The sequence below is a fragment of the Accipiter gentilis genome, unplaced genomic scaffold (assembly GCF_929443795.1).
Source record: "Accipiter gentilis unplaced genomic scaffold, bAccGen1.1, whole genome shotgun sequence".
In the NCBI taxonomy this organism is placed as follows: Eukaryota; Metazoa; Chordata; class Aves; order Accipitriformes; family Accipitridae; genus Astur; species Astur gentilis.
In genome coordinates, this window is record NW_026060952.1 from 514,202 (window position 1) to 541,799 (window position 27,598).

A 27,598-nucleotide genomic window follows, 5' to 3' on the forward strand; every position below is an offset into this window, starting at 1 on the left:
CCATGGCAAAGTATACCTGCGGTTTCCCTGTGGAGCCGAATCCACCATCTCCACGTTGTACTTCACCTGGGTTCGGAACACACGACCTGAATGGAACTAATTGTGCTATTCTGGTACCTTTAGGAATAGAAACAGGAGGGATTAAAACATGAATCATAATTTTCACAGTCCCACAATAATCTGCATCAATAAGCCCTGGGAGCACCAGAATTCCTTCTAGAGCTGTTGAAGATTGCCCCATTAAAAATGCACTAAGTCCAAACCCCAATGGTCCCTTTATGTTGACTGCGGTTTCCACATCCACTCTGGAGCTTCCTGCGGTGGCGGATCTGGTGGTTGCGAGGCTGCCTGAGGGCTGGCAGCTCAAGCCCCTTGCATTCGTGTCGTCGCGCGAGGGGCCTTCGCAGTCAGTGTAAAGTTTCCCTTCTTCCTATATTCTTGGTGGTATGGTTATCTTTCTTACACTTGTTGCAGCACTTACTGTTAACAGTACCTGTACATTTGTTCCTAATGTGTCCACGTTTGCCACAGTTAGAACACTTGACCAAGGGTGTCTTACTGGCCTTGTGTTTCTTTGTAGCTCCTTGGAGAGCTGTGGCAGCATAGGCTACTTTCTGTGAGTCCACTGATCGATCCGTGTATTCTATCATATCAACGATGTCTGCATTTTTCGGCAAATTACACAATGCTTTGCGTGTCTTTTCAGTAGCATTTTCAAAAGCGAGTATTTTGAACGTGTTTTCTTTCATGCCCTCGTTCATGTCAGGGTGGTCATAAATTGTATTCTCCTGTTTCACCTGGGTAAAAGCATGGCTGTACATATTGTCTGGTACGGTAAGAAAAGCTTGATACGCCAAGATCTGTGATAGATGATGAACCTCAGTGACACATTGTAACTGAGCGTTCCCTGATGCGAAGGGTCCAGTACCCATCGGCATCTGCATGGTTACTCCCCATAGGGGATCTGTTTGTTGTCGTGATGTTGCTTGTTCCCTATCACAGAGCTTCTCCCACTGCCAGAAAAACACTAACATTCGGGTGGGTGTCAAAATCAACTGTGCTAGCTGTTTAATATCTTGAGGTATCAGCGTATCAGCAGAAAAAATGAATTGCAGTATTTGGTGAGTTAACGCAGATTTGATTCCGTACTGACTCACAGCATTCCTTAATTTCTCAATGACCTTCCAGTCAAACACCTCCCATTTTTTCTGTCCATTTGATGCAATAACTGGGAATGCTTAGACCATAGTCCCTTCTATAATGGCATCTGTTATTACACCCCTCCAATGTCTCTGCCTTTCTTCTGCAGCGGCTATTACAGGCGGCTCCGCGTCTGTCACGGGTGCGGTTGGTTTCCCCGTCTCTTTTCCCCATTTCCTTTAACAATTCTAACATTGTCTCTTTTTGTTCTATTATTAGAGTAGCCAAGTCCTTGTTTGCATTATTTGAATCAGGGTGTATGCTAGGTATAATTTGTTCATGTTGAACGGTGGTATCTGAGGGCTGGTTTTTCGTAGGCAGATTTTTACTCACTCCCTGATTCTGTAGGGTTTCCTTTAATCGTACGGTTAGGGAGGCTTGGGAACTGTCGGATGGCTGATTAATATCGGCAGTCCCAGGGAGTGGAGCAGAAGTCAAGGGCGCGAGAGTAGGCGAACAAGCTCCAAAAAGTCTCTCTCGCTGCATTATGTTTTTCTCCCCGCTTTTCCCTTTCGCTTGCGGTTGGAGAGAGAGAGCAGCAAAAGCAGACGCAGACGCTTTACGATCTGCTTTCATTTCTTACAGAGTTGTCTTAATCAATTTCCGTAAAGTTACAAGATCTTTAACTTCTTTAGACCCGTCACTAATTTCATCCCATAGGGAGGTTCCGATAGCATTCCAGGTACTAAGCTCAAAAGCTGTACCCACACTAATTGAAAGGTTTCTGTCCTTGCTTCATTAGTTTTTTAGCTGATTTATCATCATCAGTTACCATATCCCATAATACGTCTCCTAATCTACGCCATTCACTCTCCTTAAATAATAAATCCGGATTCTTAAAGCATCCCTTAACGCGACCCAGCGTGACTAACCCCGAAATTTGCTTAATGCAGTTTACTCCCCGCTTTTCTAAAAAGCATTGTAATAATTTTAGGGCTACCTCTTGATCCATTGCCGGCCGGCTTCTTGATACTCCTGGGTGCTACCTTGATTAAGGCACCTCGGTTAAAAAGTCTTTGCAGCCTTTTTCCAGTAGCCCTCACTGACGGCGAACCCCTTTTGGACGGTCCAGGCACGAGAGTTAACACACCAACCAAGACGATCAGCGTTCGGTTAATCTTTTGCCCCCCGGTCGCTGCTACCGGTGCTTCTCAGTGTCCGTCGCTCCAATTCCCCTTTCTTCGGTCCCCGTTCGGGCGCCATTTGTTGGAGCGGCGGAGGAATGCACATAAGTCGACCCAATATGAGTGATAGAAGTGATTCAACTTTATTTGCACGGATAGCTCATATTTATACAGTTTGCGATAATTATGCCTACTAGTCCTAATATGATTGGTACATTGCTAATGTTTATTCATTACTAAAACACACCCACTTGTGGTTGGCAGCTACGCGTGTTCAGTAACTTTCTCATGAGAACTTCTTCAAAAGTTACTTGTGAAGTTATGCCAAGGTCACACCGTCCCTGTCTTTCTCCTGATAACAGCGAGACCAGCTGTTGTTTTTCTCCCAATATCAGTAAAGCCAGCTATTTTCAGCCAAGGCCTAGTCTTGTTGCTCAAACTGACATTCTTTCACACAGAACTCTGCTCGCACAACTTTTCCACAGGCCCATGTCCTTTTTCAGCAAGCCACTTCCCAACAAAAGGTATTCCTAGAAAAAGTTTCCCGTTTATAAAGCAGGAGTTTGTTGGGGCTGAATTACAGTTCCTTTGTAACTGAATTGGGTCAATATTCCGAAAAAGGGGAATATGTTTATTTTTGAAACAGGTCAATACTTGCATGTGTTGTGCTGGCAAGGAGGAGGCTTCTTAAATGTAGAACTTGTTAAATTTAAAAGCACACCTCCACTCTCCATAGTATTGCTTCTATGTTAATTCAGGGTTAAGATATTCGTTCACTTCAGTTTCTGTGAATCTGTTAGGGCAGCGTGCTCTAAGGTGATGGGAGGGAGCAGGGGGAAGAAGGGGAGGAGGAAAAGCAAAATATCTGCAACCTGCTCTTCCATGACTCCTGCAAACTGTAATGTTATTTTTTTTTTTCCCAAGCCTGAAAACTGTACTTGGCAGTGGGATTGTGGCTATCTTGTTAATATTCTTCCTTCCTTTCTTGTTTTGGCCTCTCCAGGAAGCGATTCGAGTAATCCTTGGAAATCTTGATGATTTACATGCATTTTCTACAGACCACTATCTTTCTGTGTACCCTTTCTTTCCTACTTGTAAAAGAAAAGGTCCAATGACTTGTATCTGTTGGGCATTGCTTAGTTTGACATTCCTGCCTAGTAGTGCGCAGATCTTTAGCTGGAGTACGACTCCTCTGAGCTTCGCAGTTTTACATTAGCTGAAGATCCTCCTCAGTTGTTGCCTTCACCAGAGAACTGATGTATGTAAAAAGAATGTTTTGCAGTGTTTTCAGATGGCCACCCCTGCGTTCCAAATCTGATTTAGCCAGAGAAAACGAACGTGCATATATAAAGTCCCAGGAAGCCCACGTAATGCGATTGCAAGGGAAGCTAGTGCGTTGTTTCAAAAGGTTAATAAAATGTAAAGCGCTCCTTACAGGCGCAGCAGCGTTGGCCCTCTAGTAGAGAAGACCGCAGTAGTTTTCTTGTAAGGTACATTAGGATTAAGTATTGTAGTTGCTGTAGTGTAAAGGGTTACGGAGAAGTTACTCTCCTGAGGCTGTTGTTGCAGAGAAAAGTAAGTTAGTGGAAGGAGAAGCCTTTTCAGTCCTAAGGTGCGTCAGTTTGTGAATCGGATCAGGCCTTTCGGCATCATCTCCTCCCGTGATTCCGAGTGCCCAGGAGTAATGAACACCCGCGTGTTTCCGCCTCCAAGGCATCCCCTTCCAGTCTCGGCAGACTGCGTTATTGCCACCCCTGGTCCTAGCAGGCAAGAACAAGATCATCCTCTTTCTCTGTCAGAAGCTGGTAGGTATGAGAGCAATTTATTCCTGTTGCTGCCAGGAAGAGAAAGTAGCCCAGAGCATCGTCAGACTGGAGGCACCCAAACAAAGGAAGCCTCGTTGTTGGTTTGCTTCGCTAAAGCGCAGCCAGTTTTGCCTGCGTGCTTGAGGAGGGTTTGATTCACGAGCTTGTATTTCTGGAACTGGGAAGTCCATCCACCTGCTCAGGCAGCACCGGGCCCTGCGGAGAACTGCAAGCTCAGAGGCCTGGCGTGATGAGTTGTCCTGCAGTCTGTGTGTCGGGCTCCTCGCTGTAGCATACCTCTTAGTTAATCACCAGCTGTGGGAGTCCTTGAAGCCAAACTCAAACGAACAATTTCATCCCTTAAAGGAACTGACTGTGTCATCTAGGCAAATCTTGGGCTTCATCTCTGGTCCTCAGGATGCAAATGGAGTAAAAGTATTCATGCTATCTGTTTCTTCCTGAGGTCAGAGGCACGTAAGAAGGCTGCTGCCTGGCGTCACCCATTCGTGCATGCATGAGCTCCTAGGTGTGCGAACTGCACCCCCAGGAAGGAACGTCTGTAACTGTGGCGTTTGTCATGTCAATTATCTTTTGTTCTCCCATTTTGAGGAGGACTGTGAAGTGAATGTAATGATGCTAGTCCTGTGAATCCTAGTCCTTTTCAGGTTTAAAAATAATTTTTAAAAGAATTACTTTTTAGTTAGGAAAGCTGATGAGGTTTTCTTCACAGGGTTGGGAGAGCCTGGCATGTTGTTTTTTGCGGGAAGATGTGAGGACTGAAGCCAGATGCAGTTAAGGAAACACAGTGCTATGAATGCAAGCAACTGATGGAAGAGTGTCACCTGGATGAGTGTTTCTTGTAATGTGTTACTAGCGTATGGTGTCTCCTCACATCTCATTTCTCCGCTGTGTAGTTCGATGTGTCACTTGTTCAGCTGCTGCTGCTCATTAAATATAAATCTCCATTGGCAGGAGCAGTTACAGGGTCGTGGATCTTGGACCAAGATCCTCAAAACCCCCTAGCTATGCGAGGTTTCCCTGCCGCACGTGCACTGCCTTTGTGTCCTGACGCTCTGTTTCTCCAGGAATGTCAGTATTTGCGTGGGGAGTTTCAAGGACCTGCCTGTGGATGCGACGGCCCCTACGCCCCTGATGTATTCTTCTGGTGCTGCATCCTCTTCTTCGCCACCTTTGCCCTGTCAAGCTTCTTGAAGAAGTTTAAAACCAGCCGCTACTTTCCAACCAGAGTAAGTAGAAGGAGGTGGCCAGTGTCCATCTCCGCACTTGTTTCCCAAAATGGCTTTCCTGGAGCACTAAGCAGTATTTGCCCTGCCTTGGTCAAGCTGGGAAACGTTGGCCTTGCAGGCCAAGCTCTCCAAGAGCTTGGATGTCCCACACTCATTTCCATGAGTGCAAAATCATCGTAGCGTTTCCCACCTGCCTCGTGACCTGCCCCAGATTGAAGATTTTTGGGGTTTGATTTTTTTTAATTTTTTTTCTTCTCCTCAGGTAGTAGGAAGTCAGGTCTCCCAAAGTTTTGGGGGTTGGGGGTTTCGGTTTGTTTTTTTTCCCCTACCTTCTGCGCATTATGTGCTCGAGTGGAAAGTAGATTCGAATGAGGAGCTTCCTTTTGAGGACTAAAGGATGCCTCAGTGCCTTGTTGCCATTGTAGCTGTGAGTGTAGCTGTAGTGGCAGACATGTGTTTTCTTATTTTTAATATTATTATTATTATTTTTAGATTTTGACTTAAACCAACCCTTGTTGGCCTAGTTAAGCTTTTTTTTATTGTCTGACCCCAGATCTCACAGGGACAAACACAGCAGCAGTATCTAAGCAAGGGATCAGGCTGCATGTGCTCAGAGGGGTGGTGGGATTTGGTTAAGCAGCCTTAATGTTGTGGATGTCTGCAACTCTTGCATCTCACCTTACGGCCCTGTTTGCCATGCCCCTCTCACCTCTGGTTTCTCGCCCCAGGTACGGTCCACAGTGAGCGACTTTGCTGTTTTCCTCACCATCGTCATCATGGTGCTCCTTGACTTTGTGGTTGGGATCCCATTGCCGAAGCTCCAGGTCCCCCATGCGTTCAAGGTAACGGGGTGTTTTGGCACGTGGGGGTGCCACAAGGTGATGCCGGGGCAGGGCAGGGCTGAGTCTGGAGGAGATGCTGGTGGTGTGACCATCTCCTCTTCCACCTCCAAGTGCCTTGCTTCCTCCTGGAAACGAGAAGATGGCCCCAAAACTAGATACCTACAGGGGAAGTATCTAGAGCTGCTTGCAAAGAGGAGACTGGCACTGCTGAAGCCCCCGGGAGAGGGGGACATGAAGCCAGGGCTGGGAGGTGCTCTGACGCAAGGAGGGAGGGGAAAATGAAAGCCAGTGGAGTGCCTGGGCTGGGAGACAATGCTGATGTGTGGGCTTTGTTGCAGCCTACCAGAGACGACCGCGGGTGGTTCATCAACCCCATAGGACCCAACCCTTGGTGGACGGTGTTGGCTGCGCTCGTCCCAGCTCTGCTCTGCACCATCTTGATATTCATGGACCAGCAGATCAGTGCCGTTATTGTGAACAGGAAGGAGCACAAGCTGAAGGTAAGGGCCTGCGAGAGATGACCCCAGCCCCTTCTGGGCTGCAGGTCTGGGGAGAAGCTCTTATTCCCGATGCTTTCTGAAGGCATTGGTTTGGGACAAGGTCAGGCTGCGTGGCAGGATGCTCTCCTGGATTAACGATGATGCAGGGAGCAAGTGACAGGGCAGTATAGATGAGCAACCTTTTGGGGGAGCAAATTAATCTTGGAGCAATAGAGAACTGCGTTTTTGTTTTAAAATGGCAGCAGCAGCAGGTGTGGGGAATGAATTGTTTTGATGCGCTGCCAGGGATAACTCAGAGTCACACCTTCCTTGCAAGTGGTACAGTTTTCTTTGTGAGTGGAAAAAATGGTTTGGTGCTTTTGGGTTGTGGCTCGTTGTTTTTTGGAGAAGTATTTAATGCACAAGCTCTGCATATCCATTGTGTCTGAACTCCTGCCAGATTTTCATGCCAGGTGCTTGTGCAAAGCCTGCATACACCCTTGCTTGTTTCCATTTCTTGTTTTGAATTCTGAAGAAGTTGACTTGTGCTCGAGCAGGGTTTGAGTCTGACTTGCGACGTTATCCTTGCTCTTGTGCTATGGGATGCTCTGTTTCTTGTTTTCCTGCCTGCAGAAAGGATGCGGGTACCACCTGGACCTTTTTGTGGTGGCCGTGATGCTCGGGGTGTGCTCTGTGATGGGGCTGCCCTGGTTTGTGGCTGCGACCGTCCTGTCCATCACCCACGTGAATAGCCTCAAAGTAGAGTCTGACTGCTCAGCTCCAGGAGAACAACCCAAGTTGCTGGGGATACGAGAGCAGAGAGTCACTGGCTTGCTGATCTTTGTGCTCATGGGCTGCTCTGTCTTCTTCACTTCCGTGTTAAAGGTGAGAGGAAAATGCAAACCACCCAACAACCGTGAGCTTGTTGGAGGTTACAGAAAAACAGTCCCCTCTCTGCAGGCCTGAGTAGTTAGTTGTGGAGCGGAGGAGGAGGAGGTGGTCCCAACCCTTGGGGCTTGACCAACGGTGGGAACCAGCCTCGGTTAGGTTTTGCAGCCCTTCAGGCCCCCGTTTGGTGTGCTCGAGGCGAGCAAGCAACGCAACTGCTTGAATTTTTGGGTGTCTTTCAGGCCCACCCATGTTTATGGGTTACAGTTGAGCATATTCAGACCAGCACATCTGCTCTGTTTCAAACAGGCAGCCCTTTAGTGGCTGCAATTTGCTCCCCAAATGCCGCGGAGCAGCCGTTCCCAGGAGCTAAACACACTGAGGTCATCCCTGTGGGCTTCCTTGCACGTTCCTCCCACAAAGTAATCTCGTCTCTAGGCTAAAAGGAGGCCTGTGGCCTTTGCCTGTTGCCCCAAGAATAGGCAGAAGTGTTTCTTCTACCGCCAGAGAATGCGGCATAGGGTAGCACGGGTGAAATCGCCTATTTTCCTCCAACCTTTCTGGAAAATAGGATTATTCTGAGGAGAGATAACTCCCAAGTTCAGCCTAAAGCAGAGCCTTAGCTCACTCGTGTGCACAAAATGGCAAAACAATGGTTAATATCTGACCCATCTCTAAGCCTGAATGGAAGCTGGAAAGCTTCAAGCAATTTTAGGCAGTGCCTGTGGAAGAGGGTGGTAATACTGAAAATGCAATACAGAAAAAGAAACGATTGCATTCTTTCTTTTTTTTTTTCTTCCCCCCCCCAGTTTATACCAATGCCTGTGCTTTATGGCGTCTTTCTCTACACGGGTGTGTCGTCGCTCAGAGGAATTCAGGTACGGACTCTTTTACAGCGTGCAGCATGTCGGCTCCCTGGTATTTTGTCTCTGTAGCAGCAGGGAAAAAAGCAGTGGCATGGGAAAAACTTCTCGCAGAGCAAGCAATGAAACTCTTTTGTGTAAGAAAAAGATTGGTGGAGGCACAGGAGGTATGGGAGGACCAGGCAAGTTCAGCGCTCTCTGTTGCAGGGTTTAGGGCAGGTCAGTGTTTGGTTACGTGAAAAGCGGGGGAATTTGGTGCAAAGGGAAGGCAGTTTCTACCACTGGTGGAAATCCTCATGGGGGGATTCAGTGGGCCGAGAAATGCTAATAATGGAATGGCATGGAATAGTTGCCGTTTGGTGGGCAGCTCTCAGGGGCAAGCCGGTTGCTAGATGGAGCGAAGGGAAAATGGGTGCTGCTCCCAGGAGGAATGCAGTGGGATCCAGGATTTCTGACGGCAAGCGAGATGCTGCAAAGTGCCTCCACGTCTCGAGAGGGCCAGCAACTTGCCGCAGTCCCAAGGTGGCAACCTTTCCCTTTTATTTCGCAGTTCTTTGATCGCTTGAAGCTGTTTTGGATGCCAGCGAAGCACCAGCCGGATTTCATCTACCTGCGGCACGTGCCCTTGCGAAAGGTGCATTTCTTCACGGCGATCCAGCTGACCTGCCTCGTCCTGCTCTGGACCATCAAGGTGTCCCGTGCCGCCATCATCTTTCCCATGATGGTAAGAGCTGCCACCGCTCGGCAGCGGGGTGTTTGCAGCGTTGGAGTGAGAGGTGGCATCGTCTCTGAGCTCACCGCATCTTCCCTCTTATTCGTGAAGGTTTTGGCTCTCGTATTTGTCCGGAAAGCGATGGATTTCTGCTTCTCAAAGCGAGAGCTCAGCTTTCTGGATGACCTTATGCCAGAAAGGAAGAAGAAGTTGGACGATGCCAGAAATGAAGCTGGAGAAGAAGAAGAGGTAAGGCTTGCTGTGTCCTCGGGGCTGGACATCTCCGTGTGTCTGTGAGATTGCCTGTTTCTCTTACAGCTTGTCTGGAAATGTTGGGGGAAGATCAGCACTCAATCGAAATAGATCCCAATAGCCTGTAACTTTTGTAACCTTTGTTTCCTCAAGTAGCAGTGAGCTGAACGCTTGAATACAGGTGTAATTTTTAAAACGAGTCATTTTTCACAAAGGTCATTATCATTATGATGATTATTATTAGATGCTGCTGCGGCTGCTGCTGCTGGCAAGACTTGCTCATAATCGTGTTTTGAACACACAGTCCCCCTGCCCCGAAATCTTTGGAGTGAACGGTTTCTCCCCTGCTGCACTAATACCTATAGCTGCCAAGGGGCAGAAGCGGAGGGCAGACTGCTAAGTTTGTGCTGGGCATTCAGCTTATCTCCACTTTGATCAAAGACAGAGAACGTGATTTGTCCCTTTTTTACATCAGGAGTCCAGGAGGGCCATGGAAGCTGCTGCTGCTGCAAGTTCAGTTCAGCTGAACGTGGGGAAGACCAGTGACGTGGATATCCCAAAGCAAAGCAGTGACAGGTAAAGCTCCACCAAGCGCCAGGAACCCCGGCAAGATTAGCTTGAAGGTGTTTGGCAGAGTTTTCTCCACTTGCCTCTTTGTGGGGCATCCCACAGAAACCAGCAGGCAGCTTGGTGGGAAAATCAAATTTGGGGGCAGGGCTGCAGGAAGTGATTGCAAGGCTCTGACCGCAAGCAGAGTGGCTGCAGCACTCGCGTTTGACCCCCAAACCTTGCCTCATCAGTGCTTTTACGGTAGCTGGAGATCCTCATACTTAACACATGAGGAGTTGCAGGCGTGATCTGTACCAGCAGTGGCTTAGGAACCCGGACCGGGGCTAAGCCCCAGCAAGAGCCTTTGCACAGAGCTGTTGCTCTGCAGCTCCCGGGCTTGCCTCCCAAAACTCCTCATCCAGCAAAACCTCCCACACTTATGCAGAGCTTTGATTCTCGGGGCTCCGCTGTTCCTCTTGCTGATGCTAATGCCCTTGGTGGCATCAGTTCCCATAATCACGGATTGTTATGTAAAATATTTATTGCAGGACTGATCCTTCTGAGATTGTTATCCTGGATGAAATGTCACAAATGACCGTATGGAAGGCTCTCACTTTGAAGACAGAAACCCTTTGAATCCAGGGAGGAAAAAGGTAAAGGATTGCACGTGAACGTGACCGTGCTCCTCTGCAAGCGACGGCGCACACCTACGCTTTTCCCACGCTTTGGCCGGCAAGGCTGAGCAAATGGCCTGTCCCTGGGAACAGGCAGGGAGGTCTGTGGCATGCAAACCAGCTCCTCTCTGCTGGGGTGGTCCCCCGAACAGGGCTGAATCAGCAGCAGCTGGCAGGTCTTCCACTGATGATGCTCTCCCTCTTTTTCTCTTCCCTTCACCTTTCCCCACTCCCGCTTTTCACGTTTAGGAATCTTGACTTTGAAGGAGAGGAGTGAGAGCGTGACTCGGGGATGTGCCAACGCAGACAGAGGGAGAAGGCGCTTTGTTTCAGTTGGAGGATTCCCATTAAAGCCATGCAGATGTTTTCAGTTATCCTTGGTGTGCTTCAGGCATTCAGTATCTCTAGACCAGCAAGCTGAGGGGAATGTCACAGTCAAGGGGAGTTTGGTGGTGTTAAGTCTGTGTGCGTACGTGCGTGTGGGGGTGTGGGTTTGTAGTGGTAGAGGGACTGCTACTGCTTTATCATTCAGTGCTCTTCTTTTAATACCTAATTCCTCCTCTTTGTTTTCCTTCTCTTTTTTCCAAATGTAAACTGGGAATGTCCAAAATAATTTTCTGTTATATTTGATGCATTCTCCACTTTCTTCTTGATCACGACTGGGTTTTTGGTCTGGTTTGGAGTTCTGGCTTTAATTCACTCTTATGTCTCTTACTGGTACAAGAGGGATGCCCTCTGCAGCAGGGCAGCATAGAGAGCGTCCGAGCAGTTGGCCTAAGGTGAAAGAAAAGCATTTGCTCCCTGCGCTCCAGTTTTACCTTTCTTGGTTGGTTTGGCAAGTATCACAATAATGTGTGATGAACTGACCGTAAACCCCATTCACCGTCTCCCTGTGCCACTGGGGGGGGTTGGTAGGGAATCTGGGAATGAAGTTGTGCCTGGGAAGAAGGGAGGGGTGGAGGGAAGGTGCTCTGAGATTTGGTTGTATTTCTCATTACCCTGCTCTGGTTGATTTGTAATAAATTGAGTTAATTTTCCTCAAGCGGAGTCTCTTTTGCCAGTGACGGTAATTGGTGAGTGATCTCTCCTGTCCTTATCTCGACCCACAAGCTCTTTGTTATATTTTCTCTCCCCTGTCCAGCTGAGGAGGGGGAGTGATAGAACGGCTTTGGTGGGCACCTGGCATCCAGCCAGGGTCAACCCACCACAGGGGGAAATGATGTACTTAAGAAATTATGTACTTAAGCCACACGAAAAAGGCCACAAAGCTCTTGTGAAACAAGATCCCCTTTGTATGATCAACGCATGCCTTGCTAACAACTGTGCCCCTGAAGAAGAACTAAAAAACTGAGAAGAAGGGAACATCCTACCCCAGGAGGTGCCAAAAAGTTGAATAATTGCTAATAGGCATGAAGTCAGAAGCATCTTCGCAAACTGGAGGAAAGGTAAAGAAAGGTGGCAGGGGGAGATCATGACCACCAACTCAATTCCACACCAAAAAGACTTACCCCCCCACTCTCCTTGAGCATGCGCTGTAGAAGAAAAGAACACTGGACCTTTAATTCCAAGCAGGGAAACTGTAGCCCAATAGAAACTGTGCGAGATAAGCTACTCCCGGCAATAGTTTTGGGAAGAACTTTGGAAATCGAATATGTATAACTGAACTGTATAAATAGCTTGCCCCTTTAGGCATGAGGGGTGCTAGCGTTGCGGATTACCACCTAGCCCCCATCTTTGCGTAAACATGAACTGGAATAAAATACCTCTGCTCTGTATTTATATTGGCATTTTGCACCCCGGGTAAACGACCCCACTTTTGGGACAACAGTGGGGCAGGCAAAGCACCGCATCCCGCAGGCCGAGGGGCTCAGGCACCCACGCCGCTGCCGGAGGACTGCCGGCAAGAGGTTTGGCATCTGGCGAGGGGCTGCTGGGCCAGGGTGCCCAGGCACCCACCCCACTCCCCCAGCCGCAGCCACGAGTGCTCTCAGTGCTGGGGCAGAGGCCGTAGCAGCTGCCTGTGCCCAAGCCTGTCCCGAGCGGAGGGAAGACTTTGCCGGCAAGGAGCAATCCAGTGAAGGCATTGCTGAAATTGCTGGGCTTGAAGTTGCTGCCGGGCCAGGAGGGGGCCGAGGGGTCCTTGTGCAGCACGTCCTGCTCCAGGGGCAGCAGCTCTCAGGCCAGCAGCAGTCTGCTGGGGGGGACGCTCAGCAGGGACTCGGGGACGGGGACCCATGATACCGAAAAGCCGGTCAAAGAAACTCTCTAAGACTCATTTTGGAGTTTTAGAAAGTAGGCATTCCTACCCCTACTTCCCACCCCGGCTGGCCAACGCAACGCGCTGCCTACCTTCTTGAAGGACAGCAGTGGTTTGATGCTGACGAAGCCCATCTTGTTCTTCTGGACATGTTTCAGGAGGAAAGCATCCTTGGCCAGGTTCTCGTCAGAGAGGTGGAATTCCACCTGGGACACAACCCTCCTGGCCAGCTGCCGGTCAGGGACGGAGTAGCTGCAGTCCAAGAGATCACCCCCCAGAACATCGCTCGCATCGCAGAAGCTCCCGGCAAAGCAGCAGGGACACGGGTGTGACTCGGTGGCCTTTGGGATGTGCAGCACTGCCCAGTCCCAGCCACAGCGGTGCAGATGGCAGAGTCTTGAGGAGCGGGGTGGCTCAGCTGCGCTCTGAAATGAAACGGAGTTTTATGCTTTTAGAAGCGCGCTTGCCTTCACGCCCCCAGCATCGGTCCCTGCCACAAGTTACGCAGCACATGGCCTTGCACAATCTTGCAGCCAGAGGTGCCTCACGAACAGAGCGCAATCTCTTTGATTACCAGGATACAGGCCAGGAGAGATCTTTGGCCTCCGGTTCACGGCAGTTGTCCCGACTCCCCCAGGCCACACACTGTTCACACAGCGGGAGCGAGAGGCCTGTGTCCTTGGTACCCTTGGGGTGTCCTTGCTAGCGCCGAATCCTCCAAGCACGAGGAGGGGATGTACTAACCCCATCCCTGGGATCCCGTAGAGCGCAAACAGCCCCAGCGCCCTGACACCGGACGTTGGGCAGAATCCAGTCCTTTCCTGGGAGCACGTGGTGCGTCTCCTCCGGGGTGTCATGCACCCAGGGAAAGGGCTGCCCCCTCCCAGGGGGATCCAGAGCTGCTGCTTTTCCCAGCAGGAGACTGAAAGACCTGACAGCACTACTGGAGCGAGGGCTGTGGGAAAGCGTGCCACCGAGCGACACCGCGTGACCTTCCTTCGCGCCTTCGAGGTCCTTTTTCCTATTTCTGCCTCGCTCCGGTCAACGCAGCGAACAGAAGCGCGGGCAACGGTCACAAACGCATTTGCCATCTGGCGCAAGGAGGCTGCGGCTGCAGCTTGGTCCCCGCTTCGCTCAGCTGAATCAACTTGTTGTTCTTCCCCCACCGGAAAAATACTGTTGAAAGCCAAGAGCATTTGTACCCGCAGACCCCGAGAGCCGCCTGTAGGCCCCGGGGCCACCCCAGCCTCCCTTAACCCTTTCCCTCCCCAAGAGGAGCTGGGGAGGCTCTTGGGGGTGGGGCAGAACACAGGGAGCCCCCGCATTCCTTCCGGGGAGACACCAAAGAGTCCTTGGCAGCCAACAGCCAGAAGGGACCATGGCGCGGCCACCAATGCAGCTCCCACTGCCTGGGCCCTGGGGCCCCCTGGCGCCCCAGCTTTTCCAGCCATTCATGCTCCCCAAAACCTTCTACCCTTGAGGTAGGGACCGACCCCAACCCCTGCAGCCCAGGGACGCTCTTGGGGGGCAAGAGCAGAGGAGACCGCCGGCCATCGCTCCTGTCTCATTCTCTTAGGCTCAGCCAACCCGTGCCGCCTGCCCACGCGGGAGCAGCCCTTCCCTGCAGCCCGGGCCCCCCAGGCACCACCAGCAGGTATGGCACCCCAGTCTGCTCTGGCACCTTCGCCATCCCCATCACACCCGTTCCCCCGGCACTTTTCGCATGGGGGTTCAGCAAGCCCCAGTGAGCATCCTTGCCCTCGCCCGGGCGGCGCGTGCCCAGTAAAGCCCATCTGCAGAGAATTCCCCAAATATTTGGGGCCACCTCTCCCCTTTCACCTCCTAGATGCCAGTCTCCTCCCCGATTTGCAACCCCGTCCCACCAGCACAGCAGCTCACCCTGTGGGGATCGCCCCGGCCACAAGCTCCCCACGCCCCTGGCCCAGAGCTGGGGGATGTCGGCCATCGGGGCCGGCTTGGCGGGTGCCCCCAGAGAGTCCCCCCGGCCCAGCACGGCTCCCCCTCACCCACACAGGTCTGCAGAGGGCTCCATGTGGCTGCCTCTTCGACCCCCGGGTCTTCTGCATCCAGTGGACAACCACCGACCTGCCTCCACCGGCCACCGCCACGCTCGGCCAAGGCGCCACTTCTCTGCCGGGTGCTGCCCTGTGGGGTCCCACGGGCTGCGGGGCCCCCCTGGCCTGGGCAGCCACAGGGACCCCCCAGGGCCAACCATGATACCTCACACCCTACAAAAATCAGAGGAGTGGGGTGGCCCCAGACCCTCTGGAGCTGCCAGTGTCCATCCCTGGCTACCAGCACAGCGAGGGGCAGCTGGCACAGATCAACATCCCCAGCACGGCCACCCCTGTGGGGGCACCCCCAGGCGGCGATGTCCACACCAGCCCCTGCGCTGCCACCAACAACGAAGCCCTTGGGGACACTGCAGGCGACCTTGCAGTGTCCGAGGAGATGGTCCTGGAAGAGGCCCTAAGGCTCTTCGGTTGCTCCCTGGATGGAGTGGGGGTCAGCCAGGATGCTCCCAGCAGGAGCTCCGTGCCCGAGGACGCTGGTGGCACCAGCGCAGACACCCCAGACCGCGACTTCAGCTCGCTCTCGCTGCCTGAGGAGATGCTCACCCCCGACTACTGCATCCCTGAGCTCAGCGACACCATGCTGAGCCTCAAAATAGTCAACGGCGGCGGGATGGAGCCCCAGGAGCCGTGGCAGGACGCGGGGATGGACCTGCCACCATCCCCACCTGCCACGGCCGGCAAGTGGAGGAAGAGGCAGGCGCAGAGCTCCTTGCCAATGGCACCCAGCAAGCGCAGGGCTCTGGCAGCCAACGTGAGGGTGTGTGTGTGGGGGGGGGATTAGACAGGGGTGAGAGGGATGGAGATGGGGGGAATGGGGGGTGGGAGTGGAGGGGGGGGTATTTGTCGAAGGGGGGGCCGGGGAGGGTGGTAGGGAGGGGTTAGACCAGCTTGGATGGGACCTTTTCTTTTGTGTTTCCCATTAAAAGCTCTTTCTCCAGAACCGCTCCGTGCCTGTGTGGGACGGGGAGGGAGTGCGGGGGGCACCGGGAAACAGCCCCCAAGAGGTGCAAAAGCCCCGCCGAGCCCCAGATCCAAGCCAGCAAGCCCCGAGGGGAACCCAGCCACCCCCAGGCCTGAGTCACCACCAGCGCGGCAGGCGATGGTGGGGGGGGGACGGGAACGGGAACAACTCCCCGTTCCCCTTCCCCAGGGGAAGCAGCCCTTTGGTGGGGAAGCCAGGACAGACAGGTCCCTGCAGGACTCACGGACACGGCCCCACGCAGAAAGCAGCACAGAGCCCCTGCGACAACGACAGACCTTGGGGGCTGGGGGGGACACGGGCACACACGACAACAAGGGCTGCAAGGCCTTCGTCTTGAACACCACCAGCGTCCCCTCCAGCGGGGACAGGGCTCGGTGCACAGCCCTTCAAAGCCTCAAGACCATCACGGCCTTCCTCGGGTCCCACTGACCTCAGCCCCCAAGAGCCCAGCTTTGCTTCACTGACACAGCAAAATAACCCCAAATCACCCTAAGAATGGCGAGGGAGGGAGCTGCAGGCCAGGCAGGGACCCTCCTCCACTTCTCTGGCTGCGCCTTGGGCAGCTGCAAGACCAGGAAGGGGGGAGAAAAAGTCAGAAGGAAAAAAAAAATAAAAATCACTGCACCGGCCAGAAAGTGCCTGAAAACTTCATCCCTCTTCATTGCCCATTTCCCATGCGAGCTCCACAACCTGGGAGCAACGCAGCCAATAGAACCTTCGAGAAGCAGACTCACAGCCTGCTGCAGCTGGCCCTGCTCAAGCAGCCGAGGTGGGCTGGATGATCTCTAGAGGTCTCTTTCAGCATCCATTCTGTGCTGCTGTGACTCTGTCTCTATCATGGTTTAAGCTATAAAAATGAGAGCTATAAAAATGGAACGCTGTGTTAAGAGCACAAGGCTCTGCTAGCAACGACCTTGCTGTGGCTCCTTGCTGTGCTGAGCCCAACCGCGTTTTAATTTAAGAGTAGATTTTTAGTGTGAGCAAAAGTGTGATTATTTTATTTTGTAATTTATGTAAATAAAGTGGGTTTGGTTTGTTTTTTTTTTAAAAAGGATAAGTCCTGCAATAAATATTTTACATAGCAATCCGTGATTATGGGAACTGATGCCAAGGGCATTAGCATCAGCAAGAGGAACAGCGGAGCCCCAAGAATCAAAGCTCCGCATAAGTGTGGGAGGTTTTGCTGGATGAGGAGTTTTGGGAGGCAAGCCAGGGAGCTGCAGAGCAACAGCTCTGTGCAAAGGCTCTTGCTGGGGCTTAGCCCCGGTCCGGGTTCCTAAGCCACTGCTGGTACAGATCACGCCTGCAACTCCTCATGTGTAAGTATGAGGATCTCCAGCTACCGTAAAGGCACTGATGAGGCAAGGTTTGGGGGTCAAACACGAGTGCTGCAGCCACTCTGCTTGGGGTCAGAGCCCTGCAATCACCTCCTGCAGCCCTGCCCCTGCCCAGCTCCCTCCACACAGCCCCTGGCATGGGTCCCTGCAGCCCTAGAGACTGGACTACGGCTCCGCAGCAGCCTGGGGCCACCAAAGCTGAAACGCTGAAGCCCCGACAGGCTTCCAGCCAGAGAGGGTGGCTGCCCTCCTCTTCCCCTGGGGTGCTGAACCTGCTGGCAGCATCAGTCCCCAGCTGGTGCGTCTTGCGTACATCTTTCTCAATTAAATGTACAGTGGATATCTTCTCGTTCAGCTAGTCTGGAGCTTAAAAAGCAGCTTAAAAATACGGGACAGGGTAATTTTTGGTGGACATGGCCAGAGCCTGCATGTTCTTGAGAGAAACTTTGGAAGAAGACCTAAGCCTTAAGGCACTGCCCTGAGGGGGTCTCCTTCCATGACGCAAATGCTGCTCTGGAGCATGGCGAGCTCTGTCCCAGCAGTGCCCAGTGCCTTTCCCTGCCTGCTGTCACAGGATGGCCACACGGGAGAACTGTGGCCAAGCTGCTGGAGCACTCCGGCCTTACAACACCAGAAGGGCTCAGGAGGAGAGTGTGGCGGTGGAAAGAGCAGCTCTGGACACAGCAGGCGCTGGGGCTCCCTGGCAGTGCTGCTGTTCCGGGACTCTGCACACAAGCACTGCCCCTGCAGTTCCAGAAGTGGACTCGGAGAAAGGATTGTGGACAAACAGGTCGCTGCAGGATCCTTTGGGGCGGCTCCTCCTTCACACAGGCTCTGGGTCACACTAGATCGGTAGATACTGAATTAGAAATGGGATGGATAATGACATTTCTTTGTGGACAACATGATTCCAAGGAAGAAAACCTGGAAACACAAAACAAACCGACTACCAACCACAGGTAGTCATACTCGGGCCACGCTCGGAGCTGGGCACCCCAGGGGTAGATGGTGGCTGAAGAAACCCTCAGGCACAGGGAAGGGGAGGGAGTCCATGCTGACCAGCATGCTAGGAGGCAGCAGGCAGTGCTCAACAGCCCACCCCTCGCCTCCTTCTCGGAAAACACCCCACTGGACTCTGCTTAGTCCAACCTGGCCCCGCAGCACTCGACGAAAGGCAGAGCAACAGCAGAGCTGGCCAGGAAGCAGGGGGCTGCGGCTGGACCCCCCAACCCCTCTATTACTTGCTCTCTCTAGTTTCTGCAGTTGCAGAAGCAGTAGCAAGAAGTTACACCAACCCACTGCAGTAGCAGAAGCGGAGGCGACTTCACATGAGCCACTTCTTTGCTTAGACCTAACAAGTAAAACCACAGGAGACGTTAATTCCTGCAATGGAACGTCTTGCTCAAAGTTACTAACCGTACACAATCTCAACGCAGAGCTGCTCCTCTTTAAGGAGACTGATCATGCATCCCTCACCCCCTCCAGCTGGACCTCCAAGCCACACACACAGCAACCAGCTAAGAAAGCAGACAGAAAACAGCAAAGTTTGCAGGAAGTCTGGCATCAAGGAGCCTCCCTCACCTTCAAGTCCAAGGTATTTTCTGGCTCTGGTCATCTTGTGTTCAGCACAATCACAATTAAATACATTCAGTATTGGGTTTAGGGTCTTAGGGGGATGCATTGTGGCAGAAGCAAGAGAAAACAATGCATTTGTTACTAGGGTTTGTTTTAGTTTAGGCATTTACTTACCTGGGGTTTGTCGATAACCCTGAGGATCTTGCAAAGCTAGCACCGATTGCTTCGCTTTTCAGTAAAAACAAAAATGAGAAAGAAGGCCACATACAGCTTTTCTCTCCTTCAGGTATTCCAGAAAGAACTTGCCCTACTACCAGCTCCATCTGGCAAATGAATAAAAACCTCTGTCCCCAGATGATCAGTGATAAGACACTATGCCAGGAAGCGATGTGATGATGCAATTGCTAACAGCTAAGAAGCGCTGCTTCTAGCACTGACTCTTGGTGACCTGCGCTGGACCAGATTCAGACAGGACTGCTAGAGCCAACAGCAGCTGCAAAGTTATAACCGCAGATGTTTCCCAGAGCATAGAAAAGCCTGCTGGAGGGATTCACCCTAAAGGACAGGAACCACGCTTGGCAATACTGTCTCTAGCTTGGGCTGCTTCCTTCTGAGTATTGTAGGGAGAGGAGTCTTTATGCATGAGGAACTTGCCTTTCAATCACTTTGACAGAAGACTTGCTCCATAAACAAAGGAAAACACTTCAGTTGAACTGGTGCAGTTTGAACTTTATTTAAAACAGCTGTAATCTAATCTGCATAGTGCTGGGGCAGCATCCAACCTCTGCAATAGCCAGGGAAACTCCAGAACAGCAACATCTCTCTGCACGCGGCCAAGCGCTGAGTCAGGGTACATTAAAATAAAGCGTGTAATCTGACCCATGCTGGATCAAGTCCAGGAAACTAGTAACCTGACTTCTTCCTAAACTTCTTCTTAACACCCTAAGAGTGAGGGGGGGGAAAACAACAACAACAACAACAACAAAGCACAATTAGAAGATAATTCTGCAAAGCAAGAGTTAAAAAAAATAAATCCATGTACAGGCATATACTTTGATATCAATTAGCTAGGTTAGTTTGAGACCAGCTGCAGAAATGCATGTGCTGACTAGAGGTTAAGGGCACAACAGCCTTTAACAGGTCAAGTGGAAGAATTTGTTTAAAAGCATGGTAATATTACAGGCTTGTAGACCATTACAAAACACTTTTCATAGTTGCTTTGCCGTTTATCTTATCACCTACTTCAGCTTTAATTCCTTCAAATTAACGATGGAGTTTTATTTACACAAGTGCTGAAGTTGTATACCTACTGTAACTAGTACACAGACTTGACAGTATTGAAAGACCATGGTTTTAACCCAGGTCACAAAACCAAGGTAACCATTTTATAAACTCAGGGTGTAGCTCTGCTAAAAGCCACTGAAGTAACATAGGTTCTCTTTCTTAATTTTAACCTGTGAGTAAACCTAAGCCTTGCACTCTTAAGTTTTGGGTTTTTTTCGAGGGGAGAAGGAGGAATAAGACCTCTCAAACCCACTAAGGCACATTTTCTAAGAGATGAATTGCACTTGAAGCAAGCTGGAAGCCAGAGGTAATAAGGAAAAAAGGTAAGTATACGGTCATGGTCATGCTTTCTCCACAAGTCTGGAATACCAGCAGTAGGGGGAATGCTGGAGAATGAAGACCGTGCAAGGTAGCTACATGCCCCTTCGGTCTTGTCACTAGGGTTTGAGGTGGATGCTTAAAATGATCAGAGCTCAGAATTGCGGTTTAAGCCAAGCAACTAATTTTAAAAGAAGTCAGGGGTATCTGTTGTCCGCACAGCAAAATGGGACTTCAGCTGTCAGCGCAGTTTGCAAGCTGCACTATTCAGAGGGTGTTAATTCAAAACCTGGAAATACTAGAAGCAGGAAAGCAGTGTTCCTAGTCTCCTCAAATTTACTCTACCATGACATCATCACTTTGTAGAACATACTTTTTCTGGCACTGCCCTGCCCGCCTTACATTTGGTTTACTTGTTTGGGGTTTTTAAGCAGATCCCACGTGCATTAAAAAAAATTAATAATAATTAAAAAAAAAATCTTTTTGGAAGACAGTATTTTACAGTACATACGAAAATTCTCTGGAAAAACATACAACTTCATTTACAAAAACACCAAGTTATAAAGAAGTTACAATAGAGAGAGAGCACAACATTTGTTTCATGGGATCAGAATTTCTCCCCACCCCTCAAAAAACCCTCATGCACTTAACTGGGTAAGCAGTGTTACCAGTTTACAGAACCGGAACTTCAGACTACTACAAGTTTTCATGTAACCACGTAGAACAGCTTTCAGGGTTTATCTGAAAACACTCTCTGCATGCCAATTCCTTTCAAGACTCTCCCTTGCAGGTGGGTAGCAGTGCCACAACAGCCTTGGCTATTGCAATGTTTAAGTACATCTTCAGCTGTGTGTTCCGAGTTTAGCTTTCCTACCCAGCGACAACAAAAAAAGCCCTCAAGTCTCATGCTGGAGCAGTCTCAAGACAAAAATCAGATACAACGGCATGGGACACGTCTATCATCTCCATACCTTGGTAGCATCCTCTGCTGCGTTGTCTTCAATACCACAATTATTTATGGGCCTCCATGGGAGGCAATACTTGTGTAGCGCGTGGCCGTGTTAGGCAGGGGACAGCTGCTAGCTGAGGAAGCTGAGCACCATTCTGATAGATGCCCAGGAGTGTATGTGCCAACTGGGAAAATAGTTTAGGAGAAGAACAATATATGCACATGCACTAGGAAAGCACAAATGAATACAAGCACGTTCAGACACACTTGACACCACAACGTGGTTGCAGTAACTAGTTAACCTGTTTACCTACATTCTGAATCCAAGTCACAGGGCAGCTTGGTTTTTGTGGCTTTTTCCAAAGCTGTTTCAGCTAGTGACAGTCAAGACTTTTAAAAAGACTAATAGGGATAACTCTTACAAGAACATATTTGGGAAATGAAGGCTGAAAGAAGTTAAACTAAAAAGCATATTTTTGTTTACATCAATAAACGCGTAGAGTACTGATGTGAGGTAGTCTAGGCACTAGCAGAGTCCATTCAGCTTTTCAGTTAGCCCACTGAGTAAAACCCCTTCCTAATTACATTGTCTGTAGATCTGCTGCTGACATCTTCTGGACTGCCGCCGCCTTTGAATGCTGAATCCTGGCCAGTTAACTAGAAGAACAGAATACACAGACTCAAAATAATTGCTATACTGAAGTTACCTTCATATTTGAGTACAGCTTCCAGTCAACACATTAACTGTGTTAGTGGCCATTCTTAAAACAACATTTAGACAACACTACCCTTACCACACAGGAATCTCAAGCCTCGCAAGAAGTCGTACTACCCAAACCTTGAAATCTGTACCTGAAGTATTCAATAGTAGGTAACAGTTCTGCAAGCTGATTCTTTACAAGTGTCAAAATGGAGTTTTTTCTAGTTGTTCTTTGCCTCAAATCAGAGGTCAAGCCACACAAACAGCTGTTTAAGGAGAGTTATGTATAGCAAGAAAACAAATCAAGCATTAATCAAAAGCTCCCACAAAACCCAGATTTAACAAGCAACTCCACACGGTCGTTTCAGCAGTGGACAACCTGTTGAGTAGGCTGCTGATTTCTAAAGCAGCAAAACTATCAAGAGGCATTCGAAAATCATCTGCCAGAACAAGATTAGCTCATACGTCTACATTTATAACATTCATGTCCTCTTCCTTTTGAGATTTGCGTTTTTTTCTGAATGAAGAACTGCTTCCAGTTCATTGAGCAATGGGTCAGTGCAGTAATATACAAGTACAGTAGTATTTAGAGAGCCTGCCACCAGACCAAAACCAGTCACTAGTGCCAGATCTCGGGGGAAAAAAATTGTTTAATAGCTATACAGTCCGTTCAAGACAATTTCTCACACCTACATCCTAGTAAAACTAGCATTATGCTTAAATTTAGATTCCTGAATCCATTGGGGATGTATATATGCATTTCTTCTCAGTTATGTCATGCATTGTACATCAAGAATTAATTCTACTTCAAACCCTCCCTGGCCTAGCCCCCCTTCCTTACCTTTTCTCCGTCTGCTAGTGTTTTGGGGCGTTCTTCTGATGGAGGTGAATGAGGTCCTTCAGTGGTCACTGAATAAGGTCGTTTAGGTGCACTGTTCTTAGGATCTGTAATTCCAGTCCCACTTAATTCATGCTGTCCTTGGACAAAACGTCCTCCTGGTTGAGAAACTGTGTTACGTCCTGGAATGGTGCTACCAACTGGAGGTCCCAATGTTCTTATTGCAACTGTAGCCTCCACTTCTGTAAGAGACACCGCGCTTCTAGAGTTCAGCCGTGAAATTAAAGACTGCATTCCACCCACCACGTCAATACATACTTGAATCAGTAACAGGAATGGAGAGTCCCTTAGACACTGATGGCTCAGCTACACGAGGTAGCTTCTCTCTCTTGTTAGCACCGTTAGATTTCTGGTATGCAGCATTTCTGTAAGAGTCAGATGCTAGAGTTATAAAAAGCTCGTTTGTAAAATACTATACATTTCCTTTCCAGAAAGCCCATGCAAGACAAATGTCTGTCTTCTTAGTTCATTGTCACAGCTCTACCAAACAACAAACTCCCAGGCAATCTAGCACGAGATCTTCATTTTGACCGCTGAACTTCAGACCGCAAATTTAAACTTCAGCGTTTTCTTTAGTCAGTCTCTATGTACTTGCACTGTCTTCCAGCTTAGTACCTCCAGCACTCTGTACTGCTTTCCATGAATGGATCTGCTCTACCCATACGGGCATCCCATTTTATTTTAGTTTTAATGCCACTCCTCCAGTACCAAATGGTCTGAACACAGCAGGCATTACACATTTGGTACTCTTGGGCTATTACTCTCAGGATTACATATTCCTCCTGGGCTGAAGTAGCTTATGAACAAGCAGACCTCCCAGGAAGTGACACACACTTTTACTGCCCGAGTTCTCATACTGCTGCACCAAGGCAGCAGCAGCTCTAGTGTTGCTGTGATCAAGATCAGCACTTCGTTAGAACATCATACTGCTTGGCATTAACCATACTTTTTGTTAGAAAGAACAAAATTACCTACATGGAAAACACTCGGGCTTCAAGTTACACACTAACCCAAGGAGATCTACATTCAAGACCAAATAATTCCTCCGGTATCCACTTCTCCTTTCTTCCGACATGTCTTCATGGATATTAAATTCATTTTTTCAAGGATTTCTTTAACCTGCCTCCCCCCACGTGCCCAAAGGAGATGACAGCTTTGTTCCTGAAGCCATTAGAGCCCTCCACGTGCTTATGAACAACACAGATTCAAACAAGAAATCCCAGACCTCATTCCCATCGCGAGTCAGTTAAAAAGCAGCTTCTTCACAGCTTTAAGGTTATGGTGCTAACCTTTCTCTCTCCACCTCTCTCAGTGGAGAGGTGTCCACTTTAGCAATCTTATGTGATGAAGAGGAATTTTCCGGTGTTCTGGAGCCCGTGTCTCTGGAACTGTCCAAACAGCTTCCAGCTGAAGAAGTCCTTTTGCGCTGAAGCCCACCAGCATTTTGACTAGTACCTGGCATGCTTTGCTGAAACAACAACATCAAAATAATGAAGTCTTCAAGTAATTATTAAAGGAAAAAAAAAATATTGCCAGAAGAGCCCAATTTTTAATATACCTTCTTTCTTTTCGGTAAGGTTTCTGCAGGCAAAAAATGGTGGAGGTGCTTTCTCTTCACATGAGCTGCCTCAATCTTCACACCTTCCTTTAGCACATTGAGGTGGTTAGCCTGGCTGTAAACTAACAGGAAATTTAGTGTTGTAGCTTAGTGGGAATGTTTGCATTGGGTATTTGTCAAAGTTGTTGACATGATTTACATTTGCCACAACATTCAAACACAGTGCCACTGGATGTAACGTACAAGACAAGCATCGGTTCGGGTAACAGTGCAAGTCTGAGGAAGTCACCCCACCTGGCCTGAAACTCAGAAAAGCGTTTTGATGCCTCTTTTCTGTGCTTGTCTCATATCCCAAAGCATGAGCTAAAAAGAAGGTCCGCTTTTACTGCATTTACTCATGTTGTCTGAGCAACACAACACACAGCTCATGCTGGTACCATGGAGAAATGTTTGTTTGCACTGATGAAGAGTTTAAAGGAGTCCACTGCTTAGAACTTTTTGTCCAAACACACTCGTCACTCCCGAAGAGTAACCCGATTTCCTTAGTTTGTCATTACGATAGCAAGGCACAAGCCTCACAGCACACGTGCACTTCTGAAAGGCACAAGAGCAGTCAGCTTGGGAAGAAGTAAACCGACTTTGGAAAAGACCTGTACTTTCAAATGACTGCTCCCCCCCAAGCCCCTTTATTCTAGCATTATCTAACAACGCTTGCGATATGACTTTATTTCTGCATCTATCAAAAGGAATAAAGGAAGATGAACACGGAGCTTGACGTGCAAGACTGCATGTCATTACAATGTGACCACTCACTGCCTTTCAAAGTTCTGGGATGGTATCGTACAGAAACTGTTATTTTGGAAACAATACTGTCAGCAGGCATTCACAACTTCTTTTAGAGCCTGATACAGTTAATTCCCACTTCCAAAGTTCAGTAATTGACAACTGCTTTTGACAAGTGTAGCTACACCCAGTAAACGGGCATCTCTCTCCTGGCTTCACACCTGACTGTCCACTTCAGGAATCGCAGTTCCTTTCTGATCGTTCACTATGATCTGCAGAACTGTTATTTCACATATGGGATATGGTACATAGGGCTGTAGTACACACTTCTGTTTCAAGGTGGACTTACATTGCCAAGGTGTCAAAATAGTATGTTTCTAAGGCTAATCTTCTACGTGTCACGCTCTACAGAAATAGCTAATAGCTAATACCAGAAGGAAGCACAATTCACTTTGTGAAGCAACTTGCACTAGAATTAAAAATCGAAACCCTACGAGACTAGAGCAAAATAGAGGCTTACCTGTATCCTTGAATGACTGTATAACGCACGTTAAATCAACGTTAACACTTTCTGCATTCTCCACTTTCCTAAACACGATTCCAAGAAACCACATTGACACATATCCACTCCTAAAAAGACAGAGTCACAAATCTATCATTTATGCACAGATGCCAGTTATTTGGGTGCTAGCATCTACTCTCAAGAAGGGATTAAGCAAAACAGTTTAGTTGTACGCAGCAGCTAAAGATTGGAGTCAGCCCATACTCAAGTTCTCCGAGAACTCCTCCCTCAAGTTCTCCCTTCTTTAAAAAGATCCTACATGCTCAGAACCTTGCCCGGCAGACCTCGTACCTACAAAACAGTAGGTACATAACTGAACATCTCTCACAGGTAAGCTGAGGTGAAGGAATATAAACAAGGTACAATACATCGGCCAAACTCTAGTTCAGAAAAGTAATGAAACTCACTGTTTACAAAGTTCTCGGCTGCCAGGGAAAGACTGTGGCTTTACATGTGCAATAGATATAAATTCATTCCTCTCCAAGTTTCCAACCAGCACACGAATTTTAGATTCCACAAGGCCAATCCTGATAAGAACAAGAGACATTTACTCATTTTTGACTGTATCCAGCACAGTAGTTATCTGCCTTCTTATAATACAATGCTAATACCAAAAATGCTAACCAGTCAGTAAGTAAGTAGTAAGTTTCATTCAGCTCAGCAGATACTAGATATTTATATCACACACACTGGAGTTGGAGATGTTTTCAGGGACATTGGAGCTTCAAAGTTTCCAAAGACAGAGGCAGTAAGTAAGTTTAACTTGTACTCTTAACAGGTCAGACACAACACTTCAACATATAACCTATGATGAAAATGTCAACAAGAAGCAGATTCCCAGCACCTCTGGCTGCATTTTGAAGTGCAGCAAAGCTCCTTTTTACCCCAAAGATCAAGGAGAACAACTGTTTAGAAAAGGCTCAAGCACAACTCTTCCATTACACCTGAGTAAAGATGCTATTCTTCTTGCAGACTGATCTGTGAAAAGAGTTTACCCTCTTCCAGCCAAACTGAAAAATATCGTTCCTTTAATAAACAAACGATCCAGTCAACACAGTCTCATCAGAGACTTACCCAAGAAATGTATCATGACCACCAAGGCTATTCTTTTAAATGAAGTACTGGCATTTTACCCTTCTACCTAAAACACTGATACCCTTGAAAGCAGTCAGAACTCTGTACGTTCTTCACAAGTATCTTATGTTGATGAACAACAGAGATGTGCCATCTATTCCCAAATCCATTCAAGAGTTGGTGAACTAAACTTGTTCTTATAGCAAACGGAAGCAAGTTTGTCTTCTGCTTTTCATTTTCCCAGATGCAAAACTAAGCCCCGTTTGCTGCCATTTCTGTCACTGCAAAAACGTCAGCTTTTACTGCAGCCAGAACTTTCCTCATCTTTATTGTGAGATACAATAAGCCTTCTCCACTTAAAACATCTCACATTAAAAACTATTTGGCTCTAAGCCCTCTGCCCAGAACTCCTTGTTGTATACCTAACTGCGACTGACATCAAGCTGTAGCTGACACGATTTTTAAGTGAACAAATTAACAAGTTCAGGTAAGAGGTATTACCTACTAGAGCTGTTTTTAAACAGGAAATAAGGTGTCTTTCAGAGGTAGCTCAAGAATTCAATCATTTGCCTTAGACCGCAAACCGAACC

At 48.8% G+C, this 27,598-nt stretch overlaps 2 protein-coding genes across 20 annotated transcripts in view; both read left to right on the forward strand.

Moving 5' to 3' along the window:
- The window catches only part of LOC126037137 (electroneutral sodium bicarbonate exchanger 1-like), a 630,736-nt gene that overhangs the window by 213,656 nt on the left and 389,482 nt on the right, over window positions 1-27,598 (forward strand). For 7 of the 19 annotated variants that reach the window (XM_049797401.1, XM_049797402.1, XM_049797404.1 and 4 more), the window contains 2 exons: window positions 5,215-5,376; window positions 6,105-6,218. The exons of 11 other annotated variants lie outside the window; for them this stretch is intronic. In XM_049797401.1, coding sequence (XP_049653358.1) covers window positions 5,215-5,376; window positions 6,105-6,218 — 276 coding nt within the window. The remainder of the gene's footprint in view (window positions 1-5,214; window positions 5,377-6,104; window positions 6,219-27,598) is intronic. One more of the 19 variants, XM_049797395.1, reaches the window with a different exon arrangement.
- On the forward strand, window positions 7,352-11,426 carry LOC126037142 (electroneutral sodium bicarbonate exchanger 1-like). Its single transcript, XM_049797415.1, has 7 exons — window positions 7,352-7,582; window positions 8,395-8,463; window positions 8,999-9,172; window positions 9,272-9,409; window positions 9,888-9,988; window positions 10,510-10,614; window positions 10,885-11,426. The coding sequence occupies exons 1-6, from the start codon at window positions 7,373-7,375 to the stop codon at window positions 10,595-10,597; spliced, it is 780 nt and encodes a 259-aa protein (XP_049653372.1). The 5' UTR covers window positions 7,352-7,372; the 3' UTR covers window positions 10,598-10,614; window positions 10,885-11,426.